Raw genomic sequence first — 15716 nt, 5'->3', positions numbered from 1 at the left:
GGGACGACAGAGGATGAGATGGCTGGATGGCATCACTGACTTGATGGAAGTGAGTCTGAGTGAACTCCGGGAGTTGGTGATGGACAGGGAGGCCTGGCGTGCTGCGGTTCATGGGGTCGCAAAGAGTCGGACACGACTGAGCGACTGAACTGAACTGAACTGATGTGGGATCTTAGTTCCCATAGGTTAAATTGAACCTGCGTCTGCCTGCAGTGGAAGGCAGATTTTGAACCACTAGGCCATCAGGGAAGTCCCTGTATCATATTTTAGATTTCCATGTAAGAGTCACATGTAAGTGATAGCGGGTTTCCCACGTGGCACAGTGGTAAAGAATCTGCCTGCCAATCTAGGAGACACAAGAGAATGCAGGTTTGATCTCTGGGTCAGGAAGACCCCCCTGGAGTAGAAAATAGTAACCTGCTCCAGTATTCTTGCCTGGAAAATTCCATGGGCAGGGGAGCCTGGCGGGCTACAGTCCATGGGGTCACAAAAGAGTTGGACACGACTCAACAACTAACACTTTCACTGCCATATGCAACAATATTAATGGACTTCAAGGACATTTTGCTAAGTGAAATAAGCCAGACACAGAAAGCCAAGTACTACCTGATTCCACTTATAGGAGGTATGTAAAATAGATTTGGGACTTCCCTGGTGGTTCAGTGGTTAAGAATCCACCTTGCAATGCAGAGGACACGGGTTTTTTCCCTGGTCAGGGAACTAAGATCCCACATGCCACAGAGCCACTAAGCCTATGAGCTGTAGGGCCTGTGAGACACAAGACAGCCTGTGTGCTGCAACTACTGAAGCCCAAGCGCCACAACTAGGGAGTCTGGGTGCTACAACGAAAGATCCAGCATGATGCAATGAAGATCTCACGTGCCACAACTAAGACCCAACACAGCCAAATAAATAAATATTAAAAATAAAATAATCAAATTCATAAAATTAAAGACCAGATGGTGGTTAACAGGGGCTGGGTAGAGGGGGAAATGGGAAGATATTAATCAACCGGCATAAAGTTTCAGTTAAGTAAGATTAATAAGCTCTGGAGATTTGCTGTACATTGTACCTGTAACCAACAATAATGTATTATATACTTAAAATTTGTTAAAAGCAGAGATCTTATGTTGAGTGTTTTCATCACAATAAGGTCTAAAAAATAAAGCTCTTTGGAAGAAAAAAAAAACATGAATTGGTTAATCTATCTTGGAAGCCTTCTCCATTTTGCATTAATGAGTGTCTAGTTGTGACTATGGCCTTTGTCCTAGAGACATTGCCCAAGGTTTGACACTGAAATGGGCCTGCCATTTTCTTTTAAATGCTTTTCAAAATTAATTATTTTTATTTTTGGTTGCACTGGGTCTTCACTGTTGCTAGTGGGCTTTCTCTAGTTGCAGAGAGTAGGGGGCTACTCTCTAGTTCTGGTATGTGGGCTTCTCATTGAGATGGCCTTGCTTGTTGCAGAGCACAGGGTCTGGGCACATGGGCTCAGCAGTTGTGGTCCATGGGCCCTAGAGCATGCCGGCTTTAGTAGTTGAGGCGAGTGGGTTCAGTAGTTTCAACTCAGGTTCCAGAGCATGGGCTCAGTACTTGTGGCACACAGGCTTGGTGGGCCTGCGGCATGTGGGATCTTCCTGGACCAGGGAACCCATGTCCCCTGCATTTGCAGGGTGGATTCTCACCCACTGTGCCGCAAGGCAAGTCCTGCAGTTTTCTTTTGAAGAGTAGTTTGCAACTGGTGCTTGTACCATAAGCCCCTGGGGGGTTCATTATAACAGAGCGCTGGTTCCCAACTCCAGAAGGTCAAATTCATTAGGTCCAGAAAGGACCTGAGAATTTGTATTTCTGCCCTGTTTACAGGTGATGCTGCTGCTGCTGGTCTGGGGTCCACACTTTGAGAATCACTGCTTGCCTGATACCACAAAGTAATAAAACTCTGCCCCTGGAGAACTGTCCTAACCTCCTCATGGGAACCCTTGATTCAAGATATGGCCAGAGTCCCTAGAAGGACAGGAAGCTGAGACTTGGCTGAGTTTACAAACAGGTTTAGGATTTGCAGGAATTGAACCTGCTTGGTACTAAATGTTTGTTTAATAAATGACAAGTATGTTGGAGAGAGGGAAAAAAAAGCCCTACAGCTAATGGTGTACTTAATGGCATAAGACTGACTACTTTCCCCTCAAAACCCAGAATGAGACACATATATACTCTCACTACTGCTCTTTTACATTGTACTGAAGATTCTAGTCAATGCATAAAAGCACGAAGAAATAAAAGGCATCTGGATTGGAAAGAAATAAACCTGTCTTTATTTGCAGAAACATGATTATCTAGTAGAAAACCCAATGGAATCTATAAAAAGGTAATAAAATTGTTATTTTAGCATGGTTGGAGGATACACGATCAATGTATGAAAATCAACTGTACTTTGGGACTTCCCTGGCACTTCAGTGGTTAAGACTTGGTGCTCCCACTGCAGGGGAACTAAGATCCCACATGCTGCATAGAACAGCCAAAAAAAGAATGTGGAGAACTGGTTTTCAAAAATTATTTATTTGGCTGCATCGGGCCTCAGTTGTGGCATGTGGATCAAACCCAGACCCCCTGCACTGGACCACCAGTGAAGTCCTGGATAACCAATTTCTTTTAAAAGGCACAAAGCCATGCAGTGGAGGACGGATGGTCTTTTCAACAAATGGTTGATACTCATACCCAAAGGAAGGAGCCTGGATTCATACCTCCTACTATACAGAATGTGTTAATTGCCCAGTTGTGTCTGACTCCTTGCGACCCCATGGAGTGTAGATCACCAGGCTCCTCTGTCCATGGGGATTCTCCAGGCAAGAATATTGGAGTGGGTGGCCATTCCCTTCTCCAGGGGATCTTCCCGACCCAGGGATCAAACCTGGGTCTCTTGTACTGCAAAAAGTAATTCAAAATGGATTAAAGACCTAAATATATTATCTGAAACTATAAAACTTCTAGAAAACCTGTGTGATCTTGGATTAGGCAAAGATTTCTTAGATAAGACATCAAAAGGACAATCCAAAAAGAACAAATTGATAAATGTGACTACATCAACACTGAACATTTCTGCTTTTCAAAAGCCATTGCTAACTTTCTGCCTCGCCAGCCACTGCAGAGCAGTGGCTGTGGCTCTGCTCTTCCCCATGGCCATTGGCCTCAACAAGGGCCACAAGATGACCAAGAACGTGAGCAAACTGAGGCACAGCCACCTCCTCAGGCGCCTCACCAAGCACACCGAGTTCATGCAGGACATGATCCGGGAGGTGTGCAGCTTCACCCCTTATGAGTGGCGGGCCATGGAGCTGCTCAAGGTCTCCAAGGACAAGCGGGCCCTCAAGTTCACCAAGAAAAGGGTGCGGACATACATCCGTGCCAAGAGGAAGAGAGAGGAGCTGAGCAATGTCCGGGCCACCGTGAGGAAAGTGGCAGCCAAGAAGGACTGAGCCCTTCCCCTCTGTGCACAATAAACATATTCAGGAAAAAAAAAAAAAGACATTGTTAAGAGAACGAACAGACAAGCCATAGACTGCCAAGAAAAATACTTGCAAAGCATATATCTGATAACGTGTCTGTATCCAGAAGATATAAGAACTGCTTTTTGAAAGGTCTATTAATAGGATATGGCAAAAGGGGTGGTGTATCTCTAATCTTCATAAAGATTCTTAAAGCTAGAAAAAATGGAATAGATGAATAATTTGCAAAGAAGAAATAGACACACAGATGTAGAGAACAAATGTTTGGATAACAAGGGGGAAAGAGGGTAGGACAAACTGGAAGCTTGGGATTGACGTATTTACACTACTATGAGTAAAATAGATAATAGATATTTACAATACTATGTGTAAAATAGATAACTAATGCAAACCTACTGTACAGCATAGGGAACTCTACTCAATACTCTGTGGTGACCAAAATGGAAGGAAATCCAAAGAAAAAGGGGTGGGATATATGTATATGTGCAACTGATTCACTTTGCTGTACATCAGACTAAAACAACATTGTAAACCAACTATATGCCAATTAAAAAAACATTAAAGCAACCTGGGTCTCCTGCATTGGCAGGTGGATTCTTTTACCACTAGCACCACTTCATATCTTTGCTCAAATGCCACCTTTGTAATAAAACCTTCCCTGATTATCCTATGAATACTGCCCACTCTGGATCCCCTTTACCCTGCTGTACTTTCTCCCTGCATCCTCCTCCATGGTTGTTCACACCTTTTAACATACTGGATAATTCTCATGCTTATTACCTCTCAGCCCCACTGGAATGTCAGCTCCACAAGGGCAAGGATCTGTCTTGTTTTGCTCATGATCTTCAGTAACTAGAATCAAGCCTGGCATAGAATAGGGACTTGATGTTTGTTGAATGAATGATGTACCCTTTATGTATCCCTAGCATGCAGAACAGTACCTGGCATACATAGGGGTTCAATCAGTTCAGTTCAGTCGCTCAGTCGTGTCTGACTCTTTGTGACACCATGAACCACAGCACGCCAGGGCTCCCTGTCCATCACCAACACCCGGAGTCCACCCAAACCCATGTCCATCAAGTCAGTGATGCCATCCAACCATCTCATCATCCTCTATTTTCTCCTTCTCTTCCTGCCCTCAATCTTTCCCAGCATCAATGTCTTTTCAAATGAGTCAGCTCTTTGCATCAGATGGCCAAAGTATTGGAGTTTCAGCTTCAACATCAGTCCTTCCAGTGAACACCCAGGACTGATCTCCTTTAGGATGGACTGGTCGGATCTCCTAGCAGTCCAAGTGACTCTCAAGAGTCTTCTCCAACACCACAGTTCAAAAGCATCAATTCTTCAGAGCTCAGCTTTCTTCACAATCCAACTCTCACATCCATACATGACCACTGGAAAAACCATAGCCTTGACTAGATGGACCTTTGTTGGCAAAGTAATGTCTCTGCTTTTTAATATGCTGTCTAGGTTGGTCATAACTTATAGATACCCATTGAATGAATTGGAGCAATACCAACTACTTCCTAAGGAAGTAGTTTTTTCAAGTTGTTACTTACTCTCTCTGCTGGATGCTACAAACACGGAAGTTAAAAGGCCCCATTGTGGGAGTGGAGGGGAGCACCTCAGGGCTGAGGAAGCCATGTCAGAAAAGAGGAGCCTACCTGTATATATCTGCGCCCAAGCTCAGCCCCAGGCAGCAGTCCCAGTCACCCAAATAACTGATTTCTCTCAGAAAAGCAGAGAAGCTGCTTCCAGAGTCTGTCACAAAGGGTGGCTCAGTGTCTGGACAGCTTCCTAACAGGGTAGCACCCTACAAGGAAAACTGGAGATTTGGCAAAAGTGGCAGATGCTTTTCACCCACATCTTGCTCAGACCCTGTGATGGGGAAACAGCCAGTCTGGACAAATTGTACAGGTCGTGGTCCCCTGCTTGTGAGCGGTCTGTGGAGTATTCATGGGCTCATGGAAGCTGTTGCTGCAGTAACTGCTGCCAAGGAGGCAACACTGGCAGCACGTGCAGCAGCTGACAACACCATGCAGACTCAGAAGGTGTTTGTACACAGTGAACGAGGGGCAGGTTGGGAGGGCTTCCTTGTTCTTCTGTGCTTCCTGGAATGTAATGAGGCCTGTCCTCACACTGAGGGATCAGGAGGGATCCTCTTGGAGAAGCACAAAAAGCCCCAATGATCTGCCCAGGGGTACCAGGCCATCTGCCAGGGGCTAGGCCTTCTGAACACAGGGTTGTATTCAAGAACTTCAGGCCCCATTTCCAAAGGCGGGCTCAGGAGAAACATTAACTCCAGGAAATTGGATCTGATAAAAGATCTATTTTAAGGGCCAAGGCGCACAGAGGAGATGGAGGAATTGTCTGAAACTGCCAGGTCATGTATCATTACAGGGCAGACACAGCACCAGGGCCATTCCCTGGGGAGCTTTATGTCCTCCAGGGCATTACCAAGACAGATCTACTATGATTTGGAGAAAAGAGGAGGCCTTCTTGACTGGGTGAAGCATTTAACAACATAGGAAACTGATTTCTGGATGTGGGCTTCCCTAGTGGCTCAGATGGCAGAATTCGCCTGTAATCCCTGAGTTGGGAGGATCCCCTGGAGGACATGGCAACCCACTTCAGTATTCCTGCCTGGAGAATCCCCATGGACAGAAGAGCCTGGTGGGCTAGTCCATGGGGTGGCAGAGTTGGACACAACTGAGCAACTAAACACAGAACTCCCAACCCTTTCCAAGATTAAAAATACAAGTCAGCCTGTAATTCCAAGGCAGTATGTACAATCACAGTGATGATGCAAGAACTGGAGGGACTGAGGGTGGGGTTGTTCTCTGGTATCTGCCTTAATAACCCTGTTTGGCTAATCTTGAAAATATATGAGTTCTGGAATTAATTAGGGATGATTAAAAAAAAATTAAGCCAGTCTATGCAAGTGTCCCTCATACTGAGGTGACTATACTAGGTTTTCTAATCCCTTAGCTTACTGGGCCCATGGCCAACTCATTGTCTTTCTATACCTGCTCCTTTTGGCTCAGAACAATAATCTGCTTCTGCTTGGTGTAGATAGCCGCTTACCTTTATTCTTCTTCTTGAGGGGAAAGTATTCAAATTCTCCACAGCGGTGCCCTGTTCTGAAGCATCAGGAGTTTATACCAGAAGCCTAGATCTAACGCAAACACCACTAATTATATCAATGATTTAATGACTGAGGATGATTTACAAACAGTTGTGCCTAAACTCTGACTTCCCTTGTCGATTTTTTTTCTTCCCTGTTGACTTTCTATCTTAGGACATTAAACAGGGAAAAGGATTCTCTGGAATCCTTTAGTAGGAAAAAAGATAACCTTTTGAGAATCTAGTTACTCGGAGAAACCAGAGAAATTCTACCCAAGATAGACAAAACTTTTTTACCTTCAAAGTTTTGGGACTAAAACGGGGGCCCCCGAGATTAACTGGATCCTCTGGAAATTAGTGCTAACATGTCCCATTGGTGGGGAGAAGCCTCCCTTCAGCCTGAATCCTGTCACAGGCTCAAGATACCCTGTGGGCATCTTCTGTGGACCACAAGTAAAAGCAGAGCCTGCAAGATTCTTCCTTAGGATGTTCTCCAGAGATGCAGCATTCCTGAATCCCTAGTCTCTGCTCGGGGACAGGGTTCATAGCTTCGGGATTCTGACAGTGGACTCAGGAGCAAATGGATTCTTCCACTTGGCTGACAGCCCAAACTTGGCAGTGGGGCTGAAAACAGGAATGGTTCCCATCTCCACTCACAGCTCAGCACACCATTTATGATCTCTTTGTTTCATGAACTATTTGAACTTTTTATTATATACTAACTTCGGGTAAACTGGGTTTGTTTCTAGCCTCCCTTCTGACCCATCCTGTCCCAGGGCTGCACTGCCAAGTGGAGGGCAAACCATGACCCCCCCCCCCCCACCTTCACAAAGGCAGGCTTTTCACATTGTACAGGACTGGCAACAGCCCAGGGGATAGGAGTGTGTCCACAGGTCAGTCTTCCTCCACGTCCCAGAGGCCCACAAACTGGCAGATGGCATCATAGTGAAGCTCCACCACTCTGTCTTCTCTCTGCAGCTGTACCAGAGCCCGGCTCCGTGCTCTGTCCCGGTCCAGCAGACGGCCCACCTACAGTAGGGGTGGGTCGAGTCAGCAAGGCCAAGCCAGACCAGAGACGTTCCCGTGTGCCCCTGCCCCCGTTCCTAGGTCTGCAACTCACCCTTCCAGCCCATTGCCCCAGCACCACCATCACCTGGTCGCCTGGGACCTTGGGGACCAGGGTCTCCAACATGTCTTCCCTCAGGCCTGTAGACAAGGAGAGGGGAGTGAGACCTGCAGCAAAGGCCAGCCCAGCCAGGTCCTGTCAGAAGGGCTTTTCCTGTATTCCCTGGAGCCACTCTATACCTGTTGACAGATGGTAGTCCCCCATATTCATTTCCCAGAGGAGGAAACCTAAGGAGCCATTCCTGGCAATAGTTGTAATAAAGGGAGCATTTATGTACAACAATGATGAGTGGGGGTTGATAACAGACACCATTTATTGTGGGCACATCGTATGCTCTGCCCTGCATGGGGAGCTTACACACATCCCTGCAAGGCACCAATCACAAGAGGGAGAAATAGGTTATCTTCATGATAATTTTTCAGAAGAGGCAAGTGGGGCTCAGATATTCACCATCACAGAAGTGTCTAGTGATCTGTCAGAGGGTGTTGAGCCTTACAAAAAAACCCAATTCTGCCCAAACTCCCAGCCTCTGCCTGGGCCAGGGTCTTGACGCTAGATAGTCTTCTCATCTGCCTCCGGGATGATGGAAGACCCAGCAACCATCCCTCAGACTCACCTTCCAAGACCTGGCCTTCATCTGTCCGACACACACAGGTATCTGGGCTCAGGACGTCTTCAATTGTCATCTGGGGAAAGGGTCAGCAGATATGAGAATGTTAGCTAAGGGGACCCATTCCCCGGGGGAAGAAGCAGACCCAGGTGTGGGGTTCCCACCTTGGTGTTGTAATACTGGCCGCCCTTGTGCAGCTTGTCCACAAACCGCACTCGCAGATCCCTGTGCAGCCAGTGCTGACTTCGGGGGGCTGCTTTCTCATTCTTGGTCGCAGGCCCATCTTGTCTGTGGAGAGGGGTCAACACCAGGCATAGCTCTTTATGGGGGGCATGTTCCAGTCACCCCACCTTTGCCGATGTTTTGAAACCCACCCATAATGCCATTCCTAGTTCCTTCTAGGCACCTGCCTTGCCCTGGAAGCCTTCTCTGCTGGAGCCTCCCCACAGTTCTGCCCCTACCCCCAAGGCTGAGATGCTCAGTGTCCCACCGGTCTGGATGGTGTTTCCGCTTCCTCTCTGCATCCTCCCAGCATATGTGGCTGTCCTGATCCCGGAGGGTCTTCCGTGGTGAGGTTGTTCTGTGGTGTTCCCCAGGGGAAGTTCTGCTCACCTGACCTGTTCAATAGGGTGTGAAGGGAACCCAGAAACAGCCTTGGTGTCTCACTCGCTTCCCTTCCAGGCCACACCTCAGCCTCAGGCCACCTCTCATCTGCCAGAATACCCCAGTTCACCATCCAGCCTTTGCCTTGGCTATTAGAACGCTGCCTGCTTCCTCTCAGCTGTCTCGGCTTCCTTCAGGAGGCCTTGCTCGACCCACCTCCCATGTGCCAAACTGGCCCATCCATGCCTAGAATGCCTTCCTCCCCGGCATGCCCTAGTCCTAGCTGTTCTCCATCCCTAGCAATAGAGCAGTCCACTACCCGAGAGACAAAAACTTTCCAAGGGTAGAAACTGGTTTCCATTCCTGTTGCTTCCTCCCTAGAAAGAGGCTAAAGACCCAGGGTTACTACAGAAACTTCTCTTCAGTCAAACTACATAAACCACTATGTTCACTCTCACCTCTTAATTCTGACTAGAGGTCACCCTTGCCATGTAGACCACTCCCAGCCCTCTACAGATCTAACTCCCACCCCCAGGAACACTGCTCCAACTCCCCCAGCTGAGTAACAGGCTCACTTACTCAGATTCAAGTTCTTGTCAAACTCCTTCTGGGAGACAGGCCGCAGGCAATACTCACTAACAGTCACCATGCGGCTCCCCACAGCCAGACGGACCATGGCTCGAACATTGTCAGGATCAAGGCCTTCCACCTAAAGTGTGTGTGGGCGGGGGGAAGAAATGAGGCAGGGGTTGAGTGGACTTGACCCATGTTCCTAGGACCAAGTTGTCCACCCTTATCTCTAATAAGCGTCTTATCTCTAATATGCGTCTCTCCCAGCAGACTGTGAGGCATGGACACATTTTAAGTGTCTAATCCTCAGGGACTTGTGGCATATGGCATTCTCTCCCTTTTAGTTGAAAACTGAGGCTCAGAAAGACCTGGCAAGTAGTCCTTAGTTACAGAACGAGATAGTGGGCCTGGCAGCCCAAAAAGACAAGGACTTACAGCCTTTATACTCCACACCCAATTCTGCCTCCTTCTGACCCTCACATCAATCTTCCCTGCTGCCTGTTTTTTGGCTCTAGGCACATTAAGGTTCCTTACCTTCCCATAGAGGCCTCGGTGGGGGCCAGAAAGAACCACCACAGCTCCTCCAGGCACCAGTCCTTTAGGCTGGTCTTCCTTATCCTTCTCTTGCTCCTCATCTGGCCTCGGCAGGCGGTAGGGGCTGGCAGGGGCCTGGGCCTGGGCCTGGACCTCGGTCAGGTTGGCGCCCAGTCCTAATCCCTTGGGCCTCAGTGAATTGACACGGGGCTTCACTACTCTGCAGGGAGCACAGAATATGGACTTGTCAGGGGGATGCATCAATCTTCAATGTCTTGTTCCCCACCCCTATCCCCAACCACTACTTAACTCCCATCCTATCAACATGTTCAAGAATATCCTTCCCAATCTCATATTAGGACTATTTCTGACCTACAGAAATGGCAATTTCATTTGGTTCAACCGAATAACATGCTGAGTATACCATCTATGACATGGTATCTAGAGTGGATTCTGAGACAGATCCCAATAGCCAAATATACCAATATTTCTACATGGGAAACTATTCACACCAAACAAGATAAATAGACTGTAAAATGCTCAATGTCAATTCAGGTCATATTTGGCTGCCAAATATTTCATGGAAAAAAAAAAAAGTGGGGTTTTCAGAATTCTTTAGAGTTTGGAACGGTAGTCTGTATGATCATGACAATATCAAGGGTTTAGCCTATGCTTATCTGCAGCCAAGGGCTACTATAAAGGCTTTATGTGTATCATTTCACTTAACTTTGAGAACAGTGAGGTCAGTACTGTTATTATCCCTATTTTTCAGATGAGGAAGCTGATGCCCAGGGAGGCAATGTTTACATAAATAGGATCTCTTAATGGAGTTTCAAAGGGCAAACAGGAGGTTATAATAGCAGTGGAAGGAACTATTGAAATATTTAGGGTGGTAATGTGCCCTCTCCCTGCCTGGATGGTTCTGGGTGGGCGGTAACCATGGGGGGTCTGTTTCCTGGCCCATCAGTTGTCCCCTAGCCTATCTGCTGTCCCCTGTCCCTACCCGAGAAACTCACTGACTGAAGGTCCGGCCAATGCCCTCGCCAGGTTTCCAGCCCATGCCCCGCAGCATGGCCAGCCCATAGGCCTCTACAGGCACTGCCTCGTAATCAGCCTCCTCCGGCACCTATGGGTTTAGGCAGAGGAAGGATGGTCAGGCTTGGCTTACCATGGGCCCACTGAAGTGTACTTGCTATCACCCACTGAGTGACACTTGAGGCTTCTTTTCCAGTCAGCTCAAGGGTGAGTTTTTCTTTCCTCTCATCATCCCTCACTTTATTCCTCCATGTTCAGTCCTTGGACAAATATTTATAAAACATCTATTCTGTGCCAGCTACTGTTCCAGGTGCTGAGGATAAAGCAGTGAACAAAAGAGACAAAAACTCCTGCCCTTGTGTGGCTTACATTCTAGTTGTGGAAACAGAATAAATGAAATGCCTAAAGCATGATATGTCAGGTAGTGATAAGTCAGAAGACGGAGAATAAAGCAGGTTAAGGGGAGGCAGAGGGATGGAGAAGGGAGTGTCACCAAGTTGATATTTGAGTAGAGACCGAAGGAGATGACAGAAGGAACCCTGAAGATACAGGAAGAGTGCTCCAGAGAGGACAGTAAAAGCAAAGGCCCCAAGGCGGGACAAGATCTGTTGTGTGTGAAGAGCATCACGAAAGCCAATTCGATTGAAACAGATGTGAAGGCAAAGAGGGGTGGTAAGAGATTAATCAGGAGAGCTGGCCAGAAGCCGTGATAGGGTGGCAGCTGCAACGGGACCAGTGAAAAAGTTACTGCAATAGTCCAAATGAGAAATGCTGGTGGCTCAGACCAGAGGAGTGGTAGTGGTAATGGAGAGAAGTGGTCAGATTCTGGATATATGTGGAAAAGAGAGATGACAGGGTTTTGCTGACAGTATATAGGGTATGAAATAAAGAAGGGATTCAAGGATGACTCTAAGGTTTTTAGGCTGAGTGAGAGGAAGGATGGATGGAACTGTGATGGACTGAGATGTAGAGGCTCTGAGAGGAGGGAAAATCAGAGAAAAGAGGCCAAAACTGGAACGGGATGGAGAGTGAAGTGAAGGTCTTTTTTAAGATGAAAGAAACCCAGAGGTTGTCTGAAAACTGAGGAGAACAGTTCAGTTGAGTCTCTCTGCTTTGGGGCTGTAGGAGAACTAGAACCCAAATAAGCACTGCCAAAAAATTGTGAATGAAGAGGTGGAAAGTAGGGTCCACGAGTATGAAAGGCAGACTTGGTTACTTCTGTGAACACACCCCTCACCTCTCCTGTTATCAGAATCATCACTTCCTTAATTCTTTATATTCACTCTAGACACATCAAGGTGTCACTGATGGACACATACCATGCTGATTTCCTGTCACTATGCCATTGTCTGGGTGGTTGCTGCCATTAGGAGCACTCCCCCTCCTCTTCCCTCTCTCACTAAACCCTACCTATCCTCCTGGCCTCACTCCTACCACTCTGGTCTGGGTCACCATCACCTTTAGCATGGACTGCTGCTCTCCTTGCCTCCACCGTTGCTTACTAGTCTGTTCTGCTCACAGCAGCCAGAGAGAGCCTGGCAAGTCATAAGTATCATCCCTTCTCTGCTCAGAGCCCTCTCATTGCTCTCCTCCCACTCAGAGTAAAAGCCAAAGTCCTCACCATGGCCCACTTATGACCTCATCTGCTACCCTTCCCTCTCACTCATTCCACTCCAGCTACACTGGTCTCCCTGGTGTTCCTCAAATGCTCCAAGCAGAGTCTACCCTTAGGATCCTTACATTTCCTGTTCCCTTTGCTCCTCATCTTCTTCAGATAATCCCAGAGTCCAAAGGTACCTTTTCACACCTCAGTATTTGGATTCATTTGTCAGTGCTTCCAAAAAGAACAGAAGGAGGAAGGGAGAGGCGACAGACCTCTAGTATACACACAGACTTTTCCTGCTGGTGCAGGGAGACAAGCCCTGCAGACAGGGCAATGAGAGACTGGGGAAGCGGGGAGGTGAGGGGCCAGCTCACTGTCTCAGCCTGGGGTTCGCTGTCTGTCCCTTCTCGGTTGGGGGTGCATCCTTTCTGGATCATGGGGATAGCAAGTGTGGGGTCGACACCTGTATTCTCTCTCTCCTCCAGAGACTTCTTGGATTCTGAAGAAGAATGGGAGGGAGCAATGAGGTCCCACCCTCTCCTTCCATTTTCCTCCCGTTCTTCCTTCACTAGGGCAAGGCAAAGGAGGGATTACTCACCCTCAATGAGCTCCTTCACAGCCTGGGACAGCATCCCATCCATCAAGACCTCAGTATGTGTGGATGGCCCAGGGGCCTGGGTCGGTGGCTGCCTTCGATGGCCATTCTGGATCAAAGGGATGACAAGTTCCTTGGGGGCTTCTGAGGGCTTCACACTGATGTGGACACAGAGGAGTGAAATTGGGAGAGTAGCACAAGCAGTGAGTCCTGAGCCACAACCCTTCACTCAGAAGAAACACAAGAGCCACACTCACCCCCAGCCCCATAGATCATGCCCTCCGTTCTCGTGTTATACCCTAGTGGTGCTTTCTTTGGATTCTCTCCCCCACACAAACTCTTTTTTTTTTTTTTTTGGCTGCACCTGGTGACTTGCGAGATAGTAGTTCCCCAACCAGTGGTCAAACCCCGCCCCCCTGCAGTGAAAATACGGAGTCCTAACCACTGGACCACCAGAGAACCCTCTCTCCCCACCTCTTAAATGTCAGTGCCTTCGTGGAATCAGTCCTCAGTTCTGGACCTTCTGTTCATCCCAAGACCCAATTCTGTGGCTTCCACAAGGACCTAGAAATCACCATCTTCAGCCCAGACTCTCTCCCCCCAGTTCCAGGCTCCACACCAGCCTCCTGGACGGTTGATTCTCTTCTGGAAGCCCCTCCCTCAAACTGTCCATTTCGAATTAAGCTGATGATAGCCTCCCCCCAACCTGAATCTGGCGCTCAATTCCGGTTCCCATATCGAAGAAGCCTCACCGCTCCACCTGGGCCACTAGGAGTCCTGTCATTCTCATTCCTTTTCTTTTTTCAGAACACAAACACACGCTCCGCAGGGCCCCTCGACTCCTAAAGACACTCTCTCTCAGGAATACATCCTCTCCTCTCAATCCCTTCGGCCAACAGATCCAATTTCCCCACCTGTCTTACTGACTCCCGACTTTTCTCCTTCACAGATTTTCTCCGGCTCTCCCTCAGACTTCCCAGGCCACTGTCACCAAGACATGAACTGGTTCCACCCTCTCGCAGGCACCCACCGCACCAGTTTCCAACGGATGAAAGACCCAGTACTTCACCTCTGCAGCTCCCGGCCTTCCACGGTCTTCAAGAAATCCTTCTCCTCCGGAGCCGCGTCTCCCGCTAGCCATCTCCGGGCGGACGTGCGATTGAAGCTGAAGGAAATTGGGGCAGTGGAAGACCCCGCCGGCCGCAAAACACCATCTTCGGCGTCCGCCATCTTGCCCCTCTTCCCAGGCCGTCGCGCTGCTCGCTGGGAAGCTTAGTTTACGCACACTTTGCTGGGGCCTTGAGCACGACCGGTAGAACTACTCTTCCCATGAAGCACTGCGGCACTGCGAAGGCGGATAGGGACCGTAGGAAGTAACTGCCGCTCTTTTACGTCACAGGAGCGCGTGACGCCAAGCATAGAGGGAAATGTAGTTCTTAGGGAGGCTGTATGCGTGCTAAGTCGCTTCAGTCGAGTCCGACTCTGCGACCCTATGGACCATAGTCTATAGGCCAGACTCCTCTGTCCGTGGGATTCTCCAGGCAAGAATACTGGCATGGGTTGCTATGCCCTCCTCCAAGGGATCTTCCTGACCCAGGGATGGAACCCACGTCTCTTACGTCTCCTGCGTTGGCAGGTGGGTTCTTGGGGAAGGTAGGCGTGATAGAAGATGGGTTCGTTCTTGCCAAGTATTCATTCCTATGTGTGGGCATTATTAATCGCCTGCTTTGCCCTACTGGTGTGGGAAATTAGGTAAAATAAATGATTAAGAAAAAAAAATCTGTTAGTGCCAGTTGTGTACAATAATAAATAATACACTTCAAGATGATAGATTTAATAGTGCACAAACTCTAGATTCAAATACACATGACCTTTGGATTACATGGGTTTGAACTGTGAGGGTCCATTTATACGTGGATATCTTTCACTAAATAACCTACTACATTACTACATGATGTGAGGTTGGATGCAAGGTTGGTTGAATCCGAGGATGCAGAATCTGGAGGGCTGACTCTAATGTTATAGGAGGATTTTGTTTTATTTTATGTATTTATTTTTTTTTTTTGACAGTTGAAAATAAAATTCTAATTTATTAATCACAGCAGAGTCTGCATTCATTTTTAAAGGAGTGGTATACAGATGCTGCTGCTGCTAAGTCGCTTCAGTCGTGTCCGACTCTGTGCGACCCCATAGACGGCAGCCCACCAGGCTCCCCCGTCCCTGGGATTCTCCAGGCAAGAACACTGGAGTGGGTTGCCATTTCCTTCTCCAATGCATGAAAGTGAAAAGTGAAAGTGAAGTCGCTCAGTTGTGTCCAACTCTTCTCGATCCCATGGACTGCAGCCTACCAGGCTCCTCCGTCCATGGGATTTTCCAGGCAAGAGTACTGGAGTGAGGTGTCATTTATTTAGTCT

At 48.0% G+C, this 15716-nt stretch overlaps 1 protein-coding gene and 1 pseudogene across 1 annotated transcript; one reads left to right on the top strand and one right to left on the bottom strand.

Moving 5' to 3' along the window:
- Positions 1-546: 546 nt before the first annotated feature.
- Positions 547-3929, top strand: LOC113888045 (annotated as a pseudogene).
- Positions 3930-7301: 3372 nt separating this feature from the next.
- GPKOW (G-patch domain and KOW motifs) lies at positions 7302-15034 on the bottom strand. The gene is made up of 11 exons (XM_027533960.1): positions 14372-15034; positions 13306-13460; positions 13082-13206; positions 11086-11195; positions 10070-10289; positions 9545-9674; positions 8853-8979; positions 8527-8650; positions 8369-8438; positions 7747-7832; positions 7302-7655 (listed from the first exon to the last, which is right to left on the bottom strand). The coding sequence occupies exons 1-11, from the start codon at positions 14530-14532 to the stop codon at positions 7521-7523; spliced, it is 1443 nt and encodes a 480-aa protein (XP_027389761.1). The 5' UTR covers positions 14533-15034; the 3' UTR covers positions 7302-7520.
- Positions 15035-15716: the final 682 nt, after the last annotated feature.

Source organism: Bos indicus x Bos taurus, chromosome X (assembly GCF_003369695.1).
Source record: "Bos indicus x Bos taurus breed Angus x Brahman F1 hybrid chromosome X, Bos_hybrid_MaternalHap_v2.0, whole genome shotgun sequence".
Lineage (NCBI taxonomy): Eukaryota > Metazoa > Chordata > Mammalia > Artiodactyla > Bovidae > Bos > Bos indicus x Bos taurus.
Note: the sequence above shows the minus strand (reverse complement) of the source record. Positions and strands in the feature narration are given on the sequence as shown.

Bases quoted from the DNA above. Each gene is read 5' to 3' on its own strand.
- GPKOW (XM_027533960.1), bottom strand. From the start codon at position 14,532: ATGGCGGACGCCGAAGATGGTGTTTTGCGGCCGGCGGGGTCTTCCACT. The intron at 13,461-14,371 runs GTGAAGTACTGG...TGTCCACATCAG, and splicing joins GAAGGCCGGGAGCTGCAGAG to TGTGAAGCCCTCAGAAGCCC. The intron at 10,290-11,085 runs GTGAGTTTCTCG...TGCTCCCTGCAG, and splicing joins ATTGGCCGGACCTTCAGTCA to AGTAGTGAAGCCCCGTGTCA.